We start from the raw sequence: 16937 nt of genomic DNA, 5'->3' as shown, positions 1-16937 counted from the left end.
AAATCCTCAGAGCGGAAGTGGCCAACTGGCGGCCCTCTTGTGTAAATTGGGGGAAGCACTGACACATGCAAAAACGTCTAAAAGTTGATCCCAGAAGTCTTATTGTACTTATTTTGACATATTCAACGTCATTTTATTACGTTTATATAAATTTCTTTCTTGTTACGTAGTTAACAAACCAAAATTTAAAAACGATGTCGGCAGTTGACCAGCAGCAGTTGGCTTGCTTGGCTCATCGGGCCTCGCGTATGCGCGCGCAAAATTTTGAGCGGCACGGAACGGGGCTCGCGACTGCCGGGGCTCGTGGGCACTGGCAACCGTTGGACGTCCGCGGCCTTCGTGCACTGCCCGTTGTTCCCGACTCGCCGCGGCCCATTTAAGTGGTCCAACGAGCCGTAAGCAACATGCTTGCTAAAACATCCCAGTGATTATTCCTTCAGCGCGCGGGGGACAGAGTTTCCATCATCTCGCCGACTCGGACTCCTTCCAGCCAACGAACGGTAAGACGCTAGCGGGACAGAGCCCGCTTCCTTGCTCCGTGTGCGGCTCTTAACCTGCGTTTTGCTAGGCACTTCCATCGGTTATACCGAGTTATCCTGTTCACTGAATATTCGCGATACTGTCGGAATTACTTTTCTGTCGTAAACTGATATGCCAAGCTTTTTTGTTTTCATTCTAATCTGGCAAAGCACGCACGGCTCCACCCTCTCCACGCATGGTCCTTCCGCTTAAAGCCGCGAAAACCTAGCCCGAAATTTTACCGCCGCATTGCTCTACTAAATGAAGCCGTTGTGGGTAAAAAAAAAGTTGCAAGAGAGTTGTTCGCATCTACTTAGAATTTGGAGTCCCACATGTGAAATTATTATTAGAGCCGTAGCCGTGTCCCAAACCCTGCGGGACCTCCACATCCGGGCCTTCCGCAGAGCAGGTTCCTTTTTGTTGTTTTTGCCTCGTCCCCCAAACTTGCAGCTCCTTGCCAGGCGCATTTCGAAAACCGCTCTTTGTTTAGCGCCAATTTAAATTGTACCTCCATTTTTCTTGCAGCTCAGGTGTGCGTGTTCTGACTGTTTTGGATGCAATTGTTCTTGATGGTAGCTAGTATGGATCATTGCCACACGACTAAATTACGAATGACGCGATACAGTAATGAACACAATATAAATCTTGGAAGTGACTGAGCTGCCGTGCTCTAATAACCCGAGTGCCCCTTGCCCTTTCTTTGTTTTTTGAAATTTATCAGCAAACATTCTCACCGGTTCAGGACTTTCTGGGAACCGCGTTAGGAAAATGTTTTATATGGCCATCCGTGGTTGCTGTTTTTAAAAGCGCAGTGGACTTTTATAAGAAGCAAATTATATTTAAGCATGGTACCCTTTCATATTGTTCTTCCTGTTCTTCATCTTGTTCTTGCAACAGATGTACTCTGACAGTCGTAAAATGGCATGATGTGCTACATTCAGCTCGGATGGCAGTTTGTTTGGCCATTTGGAGGCTGCTATCATTAAGCATGTGTTGGGTTTGTGACACAGCTGCAATAAATAAAACTGGTACAAAGCTGTAATTACAAAACGCAATGGCATTGGTATGGTAGCGGAATCAAAATGTTTTAAAAAGTGGGATTGTGCAAAAATAATCTGCTTGTTGTTTGTTTTAATTACTGAGTGGAGATAGCTCGCTTACAAGCATGCAGAGCTGGGCGAGTCACATTGTGCATAGTTGGATTTCTTTCGTAGTTTGTATTTTTCGGGCTATTCTGCAATTGTGGCAATTGCTTTTCCGACACCATTGCTGAACAAACAGAAAGGAACAGGATATATTGACGGCAGCTGGTAGGGATATTTGCCAGCACTGTCTTTTCATCGGTCGTTCAGAGTTACTTCGGTGTGACCGGTATGTGTGCCTCTGCACGTAGCACATTAAGTCATGGTTAGTGTGGCCATCGCCTTCTGTATTTCTGGTTTCATCCCGGCGTCTTCAATCGTTTTTTTTTATCGCCCTAGTCATGGTGTGTGTTTATTCAGAAACTCGGTACTTAATAAAGATCTGCTCGGTTCTGTTGCGGCATTGTCTGTTTTTGTTTATTCGAGCCCTGCATTTATGGGTTGGGTTCTATGTTGGCTTAAAATGCATACGAATAAACGTGCACAAAAAACAGTTCAGCCGTGCGGGAGGTAGTAAACTACCGACTTCGCAAAAAAAAAAAAAAAAAAATGCCGGCAGGATGGTCACATGGTCGGGACCAGCCAGTGGTGGCACAGTGCCGGCCACGACCGGCTATATTTTGTACGACCTGCGCACGCCGCCGCTCCCCAGCGCGCGCAATTTGTTTTTGCTTGTCTTGTTCTTTTTAGTTCGCTGGAGCGCCACTGCAAGCCACGGCGCTGCGTTTGATCCTCAAGTCGTGGCACGGTCGCATTGACTTGCATAGGAATTGTGCTAGGAAACTGCGCGGGCCCGGGACTGCCGAAATCCCGAGCCCGGTTCTGACCGCATGCCGGGTTCGGACTTTGTAGCACGCATTTTGTCGGGCTCGGGCCAGGCTCGAGCTTGAACAAATAATTTTTTTCTGGCCGTGCCGGCGCGCGCCGGCCCGCAGTGCCTGAGGCCCGGCAGTCGCGTGCCGCAAATTTTAAATTGTTGATAACAAAAAGTTTGCTCTGAAGAACTATAAAGAGCTTTTTGGACAACTTTTTTTCCTCCACAAAAGCATATTGAAGGAGAGTTTTTCTGTGAAACGAATTCAATGGATCAACGGAAGGTGGAATATCTGTTCAATAAATGTGTAAATAAAGAAGATTATCCCCCTTTCTCAAAATCCTTTTAATAATCCCCGGTGTGCGTCGCAAGTGCAGCACAGTCGCCCAGATTCTTGAAAATACATACTCTAAGTCAGGGAATTTTGGTTGCACAAAGCTCAGCCCAAGTTTAATAAAAATTTAAATCCAATATACTTGCAGTATGCTTATACGTACGTTTCTAGGTTGAAGACCGCAAATTTTTTTCGCGCTCATGAATTATGACTAGGGCTGATATTTAAAAAATGACTGGTTGGCGCAGGCTTATTTTATTACATTCTGTCAAGCTCGGGCCAGACCAGGGTCATATTATAAATTTGTCGGGCTCAGGCCGTGTCTCCCGCGTGGCGCCGGGCAAATTGCCATTGCAACACGCGCATGCACTGCTCGAAATGAATTGTGCGTGGTCGTGGTTGTTATTTCACCTTTTTTACAACATCTTTACAGCACTTTTTTTTACAATGATTTTTTTAAAAACCGCAGCACGTCATCGCGCTTGTTGTCGACAATGGTACACTGCTGCGTTCCGTAGGGTCGGCCACCCGCGGCCCTCGGGCCACCTGCGGCCCTCGATCGGGCCGCATGCGGCTTGGTTGTCAGAACCGTACGCCCCTCCCCCTGTTCTTAATTCTTATCTGAAGGCCGACGCGTCAGTTTTGACCTCAAATGACCCGGGTGATAGGCGGGAGACAGCAGCAGAGAATTGATCGCTCCCCATCTTCACATTTAGCCAGATTATTGTCAAGTAGCAATTCGCTGATTTTTTTTTTTTTTTTTTTTGCCGTGCGGCCCTCCACCGTGTCGGATTTATACAACTGGGCCCTCTACCTCAAAAGGTTGCGATCCCCTGCCTTTTGCAAATCGAGCAGCCGTTCCGCCAAAGGAATTTCCTTTCACGAGTTCCCGTTGGCCAACACTGCTGCGAATACCAAATAAAACAAATACCAAACAAATCAAACAAATACCAAATAAAGACCACTTTCCCGAAGACCAAATCTTTGTAATGTAAATGTACCGAGTCGTTTTTTTTTTTTTACTTTAAGACAACATATATTTTACTTCACAATGCACTACGTTTCGTAATGTAAACTTACGATGTAATTATGCTCACTGATATCTAAAACGGTTTTCCGGAAAGAGACTAGCCAAACGTAAACTTATAATTGAGCCGAATATTCCATTTGCTTGACATAAAAAAAACGGAATTGAAGTCTATCATAGCCACAGTTACGAGTGAGGCTGTTGTCAGCGCACCCCAGCAAAAATGCATTTGCACGAATATCTACAAATACGTTTGCATGAGACTTAGATGCATATCTAATTAACTTCGAAAATCGCTTGCGACATCCGCGATGTTTACGCTCTCTATTAGCCGTGGAACTTCGCACACCGTATGGAAACCAACGGCGGGCCGTGCGTAAACAAGCGAAGTTGAGGATCAATTACAGAGCCATCTGACGGGGGCGCCCGGCGTGAGAGCGAGCCCACGTGACATTTCTGGGGACGCGCGCTCCCGTAGGAGACGGCGGCGTGAGCAGGTCGTACAAAATATAGCCGGTCGTGGTGCCGGCAACATTTTGTGCAACCTACTTTGCCGGCTGCCGGGAAAATAGTCAGTTCCAGAAAGGAAATGCAGTCACCACAAATCAAATCCAAATGTGCCCAATGTGAAGCCAAGTTCGCATGGTTTTGCATTCTTCATGAACCTAATGGCCACTGGCAAATTTAGCATACGTCAACCACGATATGCGCTGTACGGAAAAATTATCTCTATTGCTGTCTAACGAGAGTAGGTTTGCCTCATGTCTGCATTCTGACTGGCCCACGGCAGTCAAATAAAAACGTTGCGTGTAAAAGGGGAATGGACTCGCTTGTTGGGGGCATGGTAGTCTTAAATGTACTTGCCAGGTTCCAAGTGTGACAGTTCCCCAGGAAAAAGCTGCACTTCCTCTACCGTTAGGCACGTGGTGTGACGAGGGGCAAGTAGGAATGGCACTCGTGACTAAACAGCGCTGGGCCTCCGCGATTTACCAGTTCTTGACGGTCTGCAGGCAGTCCGAGGACTGCGTTCGGACCGGAAGTCCCATTAATACATGAGAAAATCGAACACCGGAGCGCGTCTCGGGCAGTCCGCGGACGATCCAGGACTGATAATCGAGGAGGCCCTGTGGGCTTCCTCGATTTACCAGTCCGAGGAATGCGTTCGGAAGGGAAGTCCCATTGGAATGCATGGAAAAATTGAGCACCGGATCGCCTCTTGCGCGTTCCGCGGACGATCCGGGGCTGACAATCGAGGCGGCCCAGTGGGGCTTTTCGATCTACCAGTCCGCGGGCAGTCCGAGTACTGCCTTCAGACCGGAAGTCCCATGGAATACATGGAAAATCGAGCGCCGGATCGCGTCTCGGGCAGTCCGCGGACAATCTGGGACTGATAATCGAGGAGGCCCAGTGTTTAATGGTTACCCACTGTGTAATAACCGCGACAATTTAAAAATGGTGGCCTTTGTAGGTCTGTGAATATCAATTAAGCCCAACCCTTGAGCATGGTTCAGGTGTAGCTTTGGTACCACAAATGCGGATTTCACTTCTTTAAATTGCCATGACACAGAGTGGCATTACAGAGGTTCTGTTGGAAGTATGTTTTCGTAGTACTTCACCTTGGGTGGTTGGAAGCTGACCTGCTGAGGTTTGCCGTGACCGAATGAGCTCCTGTGTGGTTTCCAGAAAGTTGCCAGCAATTTTCTTTGTGCAGCAAGAAATGTTCAAATTGTGGCATGATGGAGCCAATACAGTGGTGTTATGCAGTTATCGAATGGCCAAGTGATACCTCATTACTAACAACCTTCTGAACCTGATGCCTAAACCATGTCAAATCCTTGTAATGTGTTTGCCTTCCACTGTGTTCCCTAAATTGTGCGGAGGCCAACCATTTCTGAGGGCAGGGCAGCACAGCTCTCTCAGGAGTGTGCACTGATCAACGGGCAAACAAAATCTGGCATGTGCAGCTACCATTGTAGTGATTAAATGCGCTAGTGAGGTAATATTTTGAAAACTGCCAGGGCATGTTTGTGCAGAGATGATAATGGTGGCATATTAAAAAGGGGCTGATACGAAATCAAGGCTTCATTTGAATCCATCCCTGGCTGATGAAGCATGCTTTTTTTTCCCATAGAGATCAGCGTGTTGTTGTCCCGGAAAAAAAAAAAAAGGCAATTTTCGGGCTTGCCTGCTCTCATTTATTGTACCACCCACACCTGCTCAAAGCCTGACACTCAGGCTAACAGTAACTTGTAAATAAATAAATATATCAAACAATTTTTTAATTTATGCTGTAGGGTTTGAAAGATGAGCAGAGCAGCAGTGTATTCTAGTAGCAGTTATCAAAGTTTCTCACCAGAAGTTGCCACGGGTATTGTTTACATCTTCAAGCATTCATGATAATGTTCTTTATCACATTATTGCGAGGTTTTGAAGAAAATAAAGTGCTAAGGTGGGCAATTTGGTTGTCATCTTCATGCAACATCTTATGCAGCGCACTAGGGTGCATGACAGAGTGTACAGGACAAGTGCTGCTCCTAAACAAGCTTTACCAATCAGCTTTCAGAGCTTGCGAAACCACAATATTGTGCTGAAAATATCCTGGGGGAGGGGGGGAGTGGGTGTTCTTGCAGGTTAGTAATTTTCTCGGTAGAGTGAGACCCACTAACTCTTTTGTTTCCTTTAGCGGCGCTTTAAAGGAAAGTTCAGACTCGACACAGAATTTGGTACCTTATTGTTAATGTGTTGTCAGTAATTACTGAACTGATTTAAGAGAAATTGGTTGCATTTAAAAGAAAATGTTCAAACCTAGTCTATGTGGCTTGCAGACTGAGTTGAAGCTTTCACTCCTTGGTGTTAAAACTTAATGTTAAATTTTGTTGATTATAATAGTTACACATTTAATATCATTTGTTTGTACAGTTAAAATATTACAGCTCATGCCCCTATTTTCACCCCTTTTGCCCTAATAAATAACTATGTTCTGATTTCACAAGTTACAAGGGAAGGTAGCTAGGTAGCTCTCAGTTCTTAAAATTTAGCATTTATTTTTTAAAATAGGTTGTATAACTTACACCTAAATAAAAAAATTCTTTTATATATCTATTCGTTGTTGAAATGCAACTATATTGTCAACTAGCTTTGGTTCATACCTATAAACTTTGGACACAGCAGTAAGATCCTTGTTATGCTCTGGAGAGAAAGTTGTTTAGAGCTAGTACAAATGAGTCCAAATTATGTGCAGGATTTCTAATCGAGGCCATGTATTACCAATTCATGAGTGACTAGGCAGCCAAGGTAGACTGATAGGAAGGATGCACACGGAAGGAGTGTTAATCTGATAATTATTGCGCTGTTTCTGTGTGCCCTTTTTTCCCATCTGCCTTGATTGCATTATGCACTCCTTAATCATGTTCCAACAACTAGCCCAACAACGCACTTTATTAGACTGCATTTCTTGCATGAGCCCAACCATGGGTTACAACATGGGTGGGTCTCCATGGGTTACAACAAACTCTTGCTCTAACTTGGGTCGATAATTTCTAGCCTCGAGATATCTATGAAAACCATAAGGATATTAAAGGTATCCAACCTAAAGTACAATATCCCTAGCAATTTGTTGCTAAACCTAGTCAGCTTTAGCTTCTTTTGCAGTGTTCTTGCAATCTTTGATAAAATTTCAAATTACATGGGGAGAATGAAAAAGTATGCACTGCCACTATACAGTACAATATCGGTAAACGGAAATTGCTTTAACGGAATTGCCGCTTAAACGGAACAGTTGCCTGGAATTTGGTTGGTTTTGTATTCAGATAACGTAAAAAAACTCTCGGTGATCGGAACTAAAATTTCCACATCACCGTGTAAACGGAACCAGAAATGGAACGTCTTGTGAAATTCACTGGCATGAGAATCAGCTTTTTACAGTTCTGGCTGTTTCGTTCTTGTTTTTTTTTTTTTTTTTCTTCCTCCATGCTTTTTTAGCCTTGTTGGCCTCGTAAGCCTCGTCTCGTAAGTGTTTAGCCGTGTTAGCGCAACGAATGCAACATCGCAGTTCTTGTTCCAGTCGTTCGGTCTCGATTCTAGACGCCGAGGCTACAGGGCTCACCTCCTGTCGCCTTGTTTGTGCCATCGTTGTGCTATTCATCCTTCATTACCACGTTGCCGTCTTCTAAATTTGGTGGCTCGTAAGCACTCGCGAAGTTGAGGCCTCTAGCCTCCGTGAAGATGCAGTTGCAAGGACTCAAACAAAAATAATTGACGCATTTTGTAGTGCACAGCGACTCATTGTTGCCAAATCAACTTTGTGAATGCTGTGCCTACGCTTCTTGTAGTTTTCTTGCTTTCTGGAAACTATCAGCTACAGTCACTTTCTAGTGGTTAGAGTTCCATGAAATGCCCTTAGAAGTGTGTACGCACATAAATTTGCACCTTAGAACATCTCTCTCAGTAAACGGAACTAATTTTTCCGGTCCCTTGAAGTTCCGTCTATCGAGAGCAGTCATGGGCACGTTACCGAAAAAAAGTAACTGTGTTACAGTTACAGTTACCTAACCCAAAAAAGTAACTCTGTTACAGTTACAGTTACGAATTTTCCAAAAGTAACTAGTTAGTTACAGTTACTGCAAAAAAGTATGGGCGTTACTTTTCCATTACTGTATAAAACTAAGTAATAGCTAAAAAGATTTGGATTATTTAATAGAAACGTACGTAGGCATGCAGGTAGTAAAAATTACACGTAGTAAAGCCTACACGAGGGGAACCTAAAATAATGCACTCTCATGCCTAAACCAACAATCGTTGCGTACGCCTCATTTTTTTATTACGGAAGTTTTGCTATCCATCATAAGGAACTTTATCTTTTCATTGCTGCACTCTCACTGAAAAAATTTATTTGCAAATATCATTGCAGCATTGAATTAGTTGTTTTTCAAAGTTGCAATCTGAGAGGCCAAACTCATACTATACCGACCTGGAGGACAACACAGCCGAAACAATATTTCAATGTCAACTTAATTTATTTTTTCTACAATGCCGTCGCTTGACCGTCTCGCGTAGTGACAGAGAATGGGAAAAGGGGGCGGAGGTGGCGGATCGACGGAAGGCCTCTGGAGGAAAGGGGAAACGGACGTGGGAGTACATTGGTTTTTGAGGCGTTTTTGAAAGGTAGTAAAAAAAAGCGCTTCGTTAACTTTTTGTTTCGTACTTGTGGTCGGAGATGGAGACCAATTTGAGCCATTGCAAAAGCGACATTTGTCCGTGGGCCCTCGAAGGCATTCTCCCGCCCCAACCCCCAGCTACCCCCATCCGCGGAATGAGACAAGATATTTCCAAATGAAATAGAAACTGAAATGAACGCTTTACTGTTTTCCCCCTCCGCTTACTCCCCCCCCCCCGTCCTCACAAAGGTGGATTTTGGCGTCTCGACCGGAAAAAACTGCTCTTACAATCCCAGCCTTGGACAGCAATCACGTCGCTGATCCCAGGAACACCTCCCTTCGTTTGCTTTGAGGCGTAGGCTGAACGAAGCTCACCTAAGTATTCCTTGCACCCAACATTCAAAAGCAGATGTAGCTACTGCTTTTGTTTCGGCCACAGCACTCGAAACGAAGTCGCGAGGCTTTTTAAAAACATTTCTTCGTGCAGCGGCAGTGTGGTCAGACGTCTGCGGGCCAAGATGCTGGCTGGTGTGAGGGCACTCGGGGGCCACCTTCGTTGGGGTCGTCGCATGTGTGTAGGGGCATTGAATTTATCACTTCCTCGACCTCGTTCGAGCACTTGGTACAGCTCGATGAATCATCTAGACCAGGGGTCCCAAACGCGTGGTCCCAAGTACGGCCAGATGTCTCTAAAGCGAAGAATGGTCGCAAGCAACTCCGACTTGTGTATTGAACACTCTACAGTGCGCATAGGGCTGGGCGAGCGTGAGGCCGCCGAGAGACTCCCCGCGGTGGTTTATGACCCTGCAAACGGGGCTGCACGTCGCTAATGAGAAAGCGACGCCCTGACCGGAGTTTTCCTTGCTTCCGCGAAAGTGAAAAGGTTTTAGTGCGTTGTGCGTCGTTTGTGGGTGTTTGTTTTCCTGTTCGCCTTTGTGTCAAACACTTTTACTGCAGTCCAGATGTGGCGAAAATGCTGCAGTCGCGCGGAGTCATAGCAGCCGTGAAATCTAATCTATGTGCCCGCGCTATTGATACAAAGTCAAATATTGAAATTTTGTGGATTTCACTTCAGTTGTGCTCTTCTGTGACTTGCGCAGTCGGAGTGTGTTAACGTCCGCCTGATTCCAGTGCTGAATTTATTGACAGCCGAAATGACTCTAACTTTAATTCAAAACATGCATCCGTCACCAATAATCCTTCCTGGTGATTTCAACTACCCCGCCATAAACTGGCAGACGTGCACACCCCAAGGCTACGCAAGGAAAAGCGAATGCAGGGAATTTCTCGATGTTCTTTCGTTATTTGATCTGCACCGAATGGTTTGCAAACCAACACGAGGAAGTTCTATTCTTGACCTCGTCCTGACAACGGAACCAGAAAGTATGCTTGTTCAAGTTTTAGAATGTATTAGCGACCACAATGTAGTACACTGTGAATATCTTTTGAAAAAAAGTTAACCTGAAACGGCAACAAAAACAATTTTGGATTACTCCCGTGCAAATGTCGAGGCAATTCTTGAAGAGTTATCGTCTTTTTCTGTATGGTTCATGCAAACAATGGCCTACCGTAATACAAACGATAACTGGCTTGCTATCCGAAGGAAGCTTACTGAACTGAAGCAAAAGCACGTTCCCAAAATTGAAATCGTCTCATCAACACACAGCACATGGTTCACGTCCCAAGTGAAAAGAGCTATCAACAAAAAAACGACTTTATTCTAAAACGAAGTTGTTGAACTCGGATGGCGATTGGCAGCGCTATCGTGAACACGCAAGTAAATGCAAAGCGGAAATGTTAACTAACAACCCAAAAAAGTTTTGGAAAGTAATTAATCCCAAACACTCTTCTCAATCCACTTTACCAATCGTAAATAACGGTGTGCTTCTCTCGCCATCTGAAGCGGCAACAGAATTAAACTCCTTTTTTGGCTCGGTATTCACGAAAGAAGAGCCCATACCACCTGATCTTGCATGTACTTCAATTAACGCGTCTATGAATGACCTCGTAATCACTCCTGAAGGAATAGAATCGGCCATAAATCGCCTTTCCAATAACTCAGCCCCTGGTCCAGACGGCATTTGTCCAAAGATACTGAAAATGACTAAGCCCATAATATCTATGATTTTTGCCGCGCTTTTCCAGCAGTCTCTAGATACAGGAATAGTACCAGATGATTGGAAGATCGGTTGTATCACTCCCATTTACAAATCGGGTGACCGTTCAATGCCCTCAAATTATAGACCGATATCTTTGACTAGTATTCCAGGTAAATTACTTGAACATACAATATCTTCCGCAGTTATGAAATATTTAAGTAAGCATAACTTTTTCGTTAATAATCAGCATGGTTTTCAGCAAGGCCACTCTTGTGAAACACAATTATTTGAACTCATTACGGATCTTCATCAAGCTGTTCATGATTAAATAAAAATTGAGGCTATATTCATTGACTTCAAGAAAGCATTTGATAAAGTTCCCTATGTTCGTCTATTGATGAAGCTTAGCCGGCTTAACATCCATAGTGCCATTATAAATTGGATTACAAGTTTTTTAACCAATCGCTACCAGTTTGTTTCAGTAAGCGATCAGTCTTCTGCTTTAGCAAAAGTTACATCTGGTGTCCCTCAAGGCTCAGTACTTGGACCAATTTTATTCCTAATTTACATTAATGATATCAGTAAAAACATGTCTTCAACAGTTCGGTTATTTGCGGACGATTGCGTTCTCTATAGACAAATCAAAACCTCTGAAGATTCTAATATTTTACAGGCCGACGTAAACAAAATCTCCCTTTGGTGTGAGAACTGGCAAATGGAAATTAATGTTTCTAAAACAAAAGCAATGACATTTACCAGATCTAGTAACGTTCAGTTCACTTCGTATTTTATGAATAACTTGTGCATACAAAGTGTGACTACGTTAAAATATTTAGGAGTTCATTTAAGTTCTAACCTTACATGGAATGATCACATTGATGAAATAATTTCGAAAGCAAATAAAACACTGGGATTCATTAGGTGTAACTTGTATTTAGCAAATCAGTCAACTAAACTATTAGCTTACGCAGCTTTAGTCCGTTCAAAAATGAAATATGCTTCTATAATATGGAATTCAAATCAAACGTACCTAATAAACAAGCTCGAGTCGTTCGAAAATAAAGCAGCTCGTTTCATTACAACTATTCCAGAACATCCAGCATCACGGCTATCGAAGATTCCCTCCAATTACCCTCCCTAGAAAAACGGCGTCTACTGGCACTGCTCTCGCACTTCCACAGAATGTATCATACCCCATCATGCTTCACTGCATCCCATATCAAGCCATCTCATCAAATCTTTCCGCGCCTCGACCATCCCTTCAAAGTCCGCCCCATTTTTGCACGTACAAATCTCCTTCGCCAATCACCGCTCTTTCTGGCCATTTGCCACTGGAACAAGCTGCCAAAAGAAATTGCTGCTATTCGTGATCACGACTCATTTGTTGCACAATTGAAGCGCAATATGAACGCGCATGTCTTGTAAAAACAGAACTGTGTGCTTTTTACAACATGAACTGAATTTACAGGTTTTGTATTGAGTGTTTTTAGTTGCACCCATTTCTTTTTCCTGATTCTTCTGTTCTTTATTTCTTTATTGTTTGGTAACCTGTAATATGTAATAAGTTGCATTTATCTGCGAATTGCGTTTAAATGTCTGAAATATCTCGTTGTAATCCTCCCCTATGTAATGCCCGCAAGGGCCTTTAGGGTATCTGAATAAAAAAAAGGTTGTGGCGCATCAACGTGCATCCACGTGCGCTTAGGCGCATATCGCAGCGTTATTTATGGCGTGGGTGAGAGCGATGTCGCGCTGCTGAGGAAAATACTGCAGCTTAGACTTAGAAACTTCGAGCCTGAAGTAGACCGCGTGGGACACCAAGCCTAAACATTTATAGCACAGATGTTTTTCACCTATGAGAAGGGAGTGAGTTGGAAGAGATCAAGCAGATGAAGGTTCTGCTGAAGAAAGGCTGTGTAAACTGTACATCGGTCGTTAATGAGTGTTGCTGTTGGATAATTTTTTATAGAAATCAAGTAACTGTAATGATATTTCTCGTTACAGTTACTCCACAAAAAAGTAACAGTGTTACAGTTACAAGTTCCTCTAACTTAAAAGTAACTAGTTACAGTTACAAGTTATTAAAAAAAGTAACTACCGTAAAATCCCGAGCAAGCGCCCCCCCTGTGGTAACAGATAATTTGAGGAATTTTTAAGGGGGGCCCTTGCTCGGTCGTCGACCGAAATTCAAAATGGCGGCGTATTATCCCGAGCAAGCGCCCCCTCCCCCAATACCTATCCCGCGAAAGTTTTTACGGTAGCGGACCGGAACTCAATATGGACGCAAAACACTCGCTGAGAAAAGAAATAACTTTATTTCCACCTCTTGATGTATTGCGACGATGCTGCGAAGTTCCCGAGCTTCAGGTTGTCCGCGATTTTTCTGGCCTCTTCAGCCAACAGCCTGTTGCTGACGGCACGACCGGCGCTCCTCTCACTCTCGAAAAATTCAAAAAGAGCGTCGTCCAGTTCTTCACTGAATACAGGCGCACCGTTGTGCCTTTCCTTTTCCGTAGCTGCGCTGTAGTACGGTTTCAAAGTTCTTGTCCCATTCGCACACTCTCTTACGGTCGATCCCGAAATGCCGCGCAGTCGCGTGCACGTTTCTGCCGGTTTGTCTATGCCATTCTACAACCTCAACCTTTTTTTTTTCACTGTGTACGAATGCATCCTTCTCGCTTACGTCCCGCACACGTGGGACGGTCCACACGTTTTTCGATAATGGCAAATGGCGACTCACAGCAGCTATGCTGGCTCCGGCTGGCTCACGTTTCGGCCAGTTTCGGCTTCGGTCGTGTGCTGGCTACGCATGGGGAACGGATACTGCACGAGACATACGTAAGCCCAAACAGTTTATTTTTCTAAAAAATTGCATCATTCTATAATTTAACATGCAAATATTTAGCAAAAAAGAAAAGAAAATACTAAAAGAGGTTTTGTGAAAATGGGTGAAGCGCCGGAAAAGGTTAAAAAAAGGCAGGGGGCGCTTGCTTGGGATTTGGCGCAAATTTCAAATCACTCGAGAATGGAGGGGGGGCGCTTGTCCGGGTAGGGGCGCTTGCTCGGGATTTTACGGTAGTTACCTGTAATGCGTTGCTAGTAACTAGTTACTGCCCAAGACTGATCGAGAGTCTACTGTAATAGAAACTAAAACTAACATCTGTCTTTGGCTTTCTTGTCACTTTACAAGTGGAACTTGCTCCCAAATCAGCTGCTGTTGATGCTTAGAAATTAAAAGAAGTCTAGGCATAAATATTTTATTTGAGGTAATGCTGCCCGAGTTGGAATAGCACATGTTTGTGTTGAGCATGGCAGTGGCTGTGCTAGAGGGGCTACCAGTATGTCTTGACTCCTGGCACAAAACAGCTTTCTGGAATTCTTGACCCCAGATACGATGACTTCGCCATCCAAGATGCAATCTGCTAATTGGGACAAAGACTTGGAGCTGTCGCCCATTGACGGCCTGGCAAGGCACCTCACGGAAATGGCGTGGAGGCAAGTGTTTGGGGAAGACACAAGCGTTTCTATTTAAGCTATTGAAACATGCTGACATGGTGACAGATACGCATGCATGCACAAGACTTGTTTAGGCCTTTTTTTTTTGTCAGCTTTTGATTTTTTATGTACGAACCAAGCAGTCCGTAGTGGTGTGAACACCTCCAAGGAACATCTTCTGTTGGTTAGAGAGGCTGTTTTGGGGAGTGTAGGCTGGTGTAGGCCGTGCACTTGTGTGATCCTTGTAGCAGTGTGTTCCCTGTATTTAAATCTTAGAGAAATGCTGCTACTATCGAATGTTTGATCATTTGAACGCACGCAGAGGTGTTCTAAGCGCTTCCTTCTGCACACTCTTGCAGTCGCAAAGTAATGGGTTTAAATTACATTGTCTGTTACCAAACCTGTACACCCTGCCCCACAGTCCTTCAACTGAAGCCCCTGTGTCTACAAACTTCACTGGTGATGATGCTGGCTTTGTCCTGCCGCAGCCAAAAAATCCCATTGGTATGCCTTTTTCATTTTTTCATTGTACACTTGTCTTTCCTTTACCCTAATTCTTCTGTTCACTATTGTAATGTGTTGGTCACGTTTGCCGGTATTTCATCCCAAGGTAAAAATTGGGTTAACGTAATGAGCAGTCTCAATGGCACTTCAGCTGAATTCCCTTCCAAACTTCATGTAGAGATATTTGCATAAATATAATTCCAGCAGATTTTTGCTGCCAGAAATAAAAAGTGCACACATCTTACATTTGGAATTAAGCCTTTTTTGACTGCAACGTTGGGTCATGCTGCATAAGGAGCCATTAGGGTTGCTGAAAAGGACCCATTTATACCAGAGGGGTGTGGGCCTTAGCCATACACAATATCACGCAAGAACTGCTCGGTTCGCTGTTGTGGGTGAGCATCCTTATTTCAGTGAAATTATTATATTTCACTGATAAGGATGCTTTTTTTGTATTTCAATGTGTGTAAAGTTGCATTGAAGCAAAGGTGAAAATAATAATAAGCTGGGATAATAATAAGCTGGGGGTACTTAAGTTTGTCTTGGGATGCTCTAAACGAATGAAAAATAAAATCTCCAAATGCAGAGTGGTTTCTTGTGCCAAAAAAATTCCGTGTGCTTCCATCAGAAGCTAAGTCAAATTGATTGGGCAGGCAGGCGGGTATCGCAAAGCAACTAAAACACAGGCCATGCACCAGGAGGCAACAGGCGATTGCCCAACTGCAATGGGGAGAAGAACATAAAAAGCGGTATTTTGGCCTCTAGTTTGTTTTCCTTTGGTGCTAGTTAATGAATTAACCTTAGTGACTGTAATTTAACAAGATCAGCTTTGACTGCCTTGCACTACCTGGCCTATGCTGTGGTGCTACAAGAACAGTTACCGAGTTTTTTTTTGTGTACGTGGTCGTGGCTTGAGTGGGACAAACCTGTAGATTGGGGGGGGTGGTAGGTGTTCCTTTTGCGCCGCCCTGCCGACGCCCATACTTGTGTAACAGTGTGTGGGATCTACTGCATTATCTTCAACCAGCTGGACAGTGAAATTTTAAATATAATCACGTTTGTCATTCAGGGCACTGTGCGATTGGTATAGTTGATTGTTATCGACTGTTTGGCGGTTGAACCTAACAATTTCGTATCCCCCTTTGCCTCCCATATTCCTATGTGCTTTTAGCTGCTGGGTATTAGGGAAGGGTTTATGGTCGCGTACATCATGCACTTTGTTGTTCTTTTGTGGGCTCAACGAGGCTCTTTTCTTTTCTTCACAGCACACATCATGAAAGCGGAGGAGCCCTCACCATCTCTGCAATCTTCGTGAGTCTAGTCTTTGCCCATCCATGTCGCTTGCAACGCATGTCTGACAGTTAGAAAACATAGAAATAGGTGCTGGTTGGTGAGACTTCTAAACTGCGAGAACGGGGAATCACAACCTAGCTGCTACTGACCTCATGCGTCAGTTTTATGGGGCACGTGAGAAGTCTTTCCGTGCAAGGGCTGTCTACATCAACATGCGAGTTTTTGCGAAGGAGCCAGGCTCCCGCGTGCTGCGAGCGCTGACCTCGTGGTCGGTGCTGGTCAATGCATGTGGCTAAAAGGAGGAAAATATTCCACGTTTTGATTGGCTCCTAGGACCGCTGTCAGTTGGGGACATCTAGGGAATTTGTTGTTGCAGTGAGCAGTTTGTTATGGCGTCGCGCGTCGCCTCCTAGGGAATTCCCTGTAAGAAGCTGAGTGCTGGCGTGATTCTAGTTCACTATAAGCAGACGACGCAAGAAACGGCTGGAACTGAAGCTTTCTTTTGTAATTATTTCAGTTTTGACGGGCGTCTTGCTTGACAATATTTTTTTATG

The 16937-nt window shown here is 44.3% G+C and overlaps 1 protein-coding gene across 2 annotated transcripts in view; it reads left to right on the top strand.

The window, feature by feature from the left end:
• The first annotated feature begins 204 nt into the window (after positions 1-204).
• LOC144156232 (M-phase inducer phosphatase 1-like) overlaps positions 205-16937 on the top strand; it is a 122722-nt gene continuing 105989 nt past the window's right edge. Inside the window, exons 1-4 of one of the 2 annotated variants that reach the window (XM_077688137.1) lie at positions 205-500; positions 14481-14586; positions 15008-15090; positions 16356-16401. In XM_077688137.1, coding sequence (XP_077544263.1) covers positions 14486-14586; positions 15008-15090; positions 16356-16401 — 230 coding nt within the window. In that variant the 5' untranslated portion in view covers positions 205-500; positions 14481-14485. The remainder of the gene's footprint in view (positions 501-14480; positions 14587-15007; positions 15091-16355; positions 16402-16937) is intronic. The other variant, XM_077688136.1, reaches the window with a different exon arrangement.

This window comes from Haemaphysalis longicornis, unplaced genomic scaffold (assembly GCF_048455015.1).
Source record: "Haemaphysalis longicornis isolate Haplotype H1 unplaced genomic scaffold, Haemaphysalis longicornis Haplotype H1 scaffold_1, whole genome shotgun sequence".
Classification (NCBI taxonomy): Eukaryota; Metazoa; Arthropoda; class Arachnida; order Ixodida; family Ixodidae; genus Haemaphysalis; species Haemaphysalis longicornis.
This window is presented reverse-complemented; position numbering and strand designations above follow the sequence as displayed.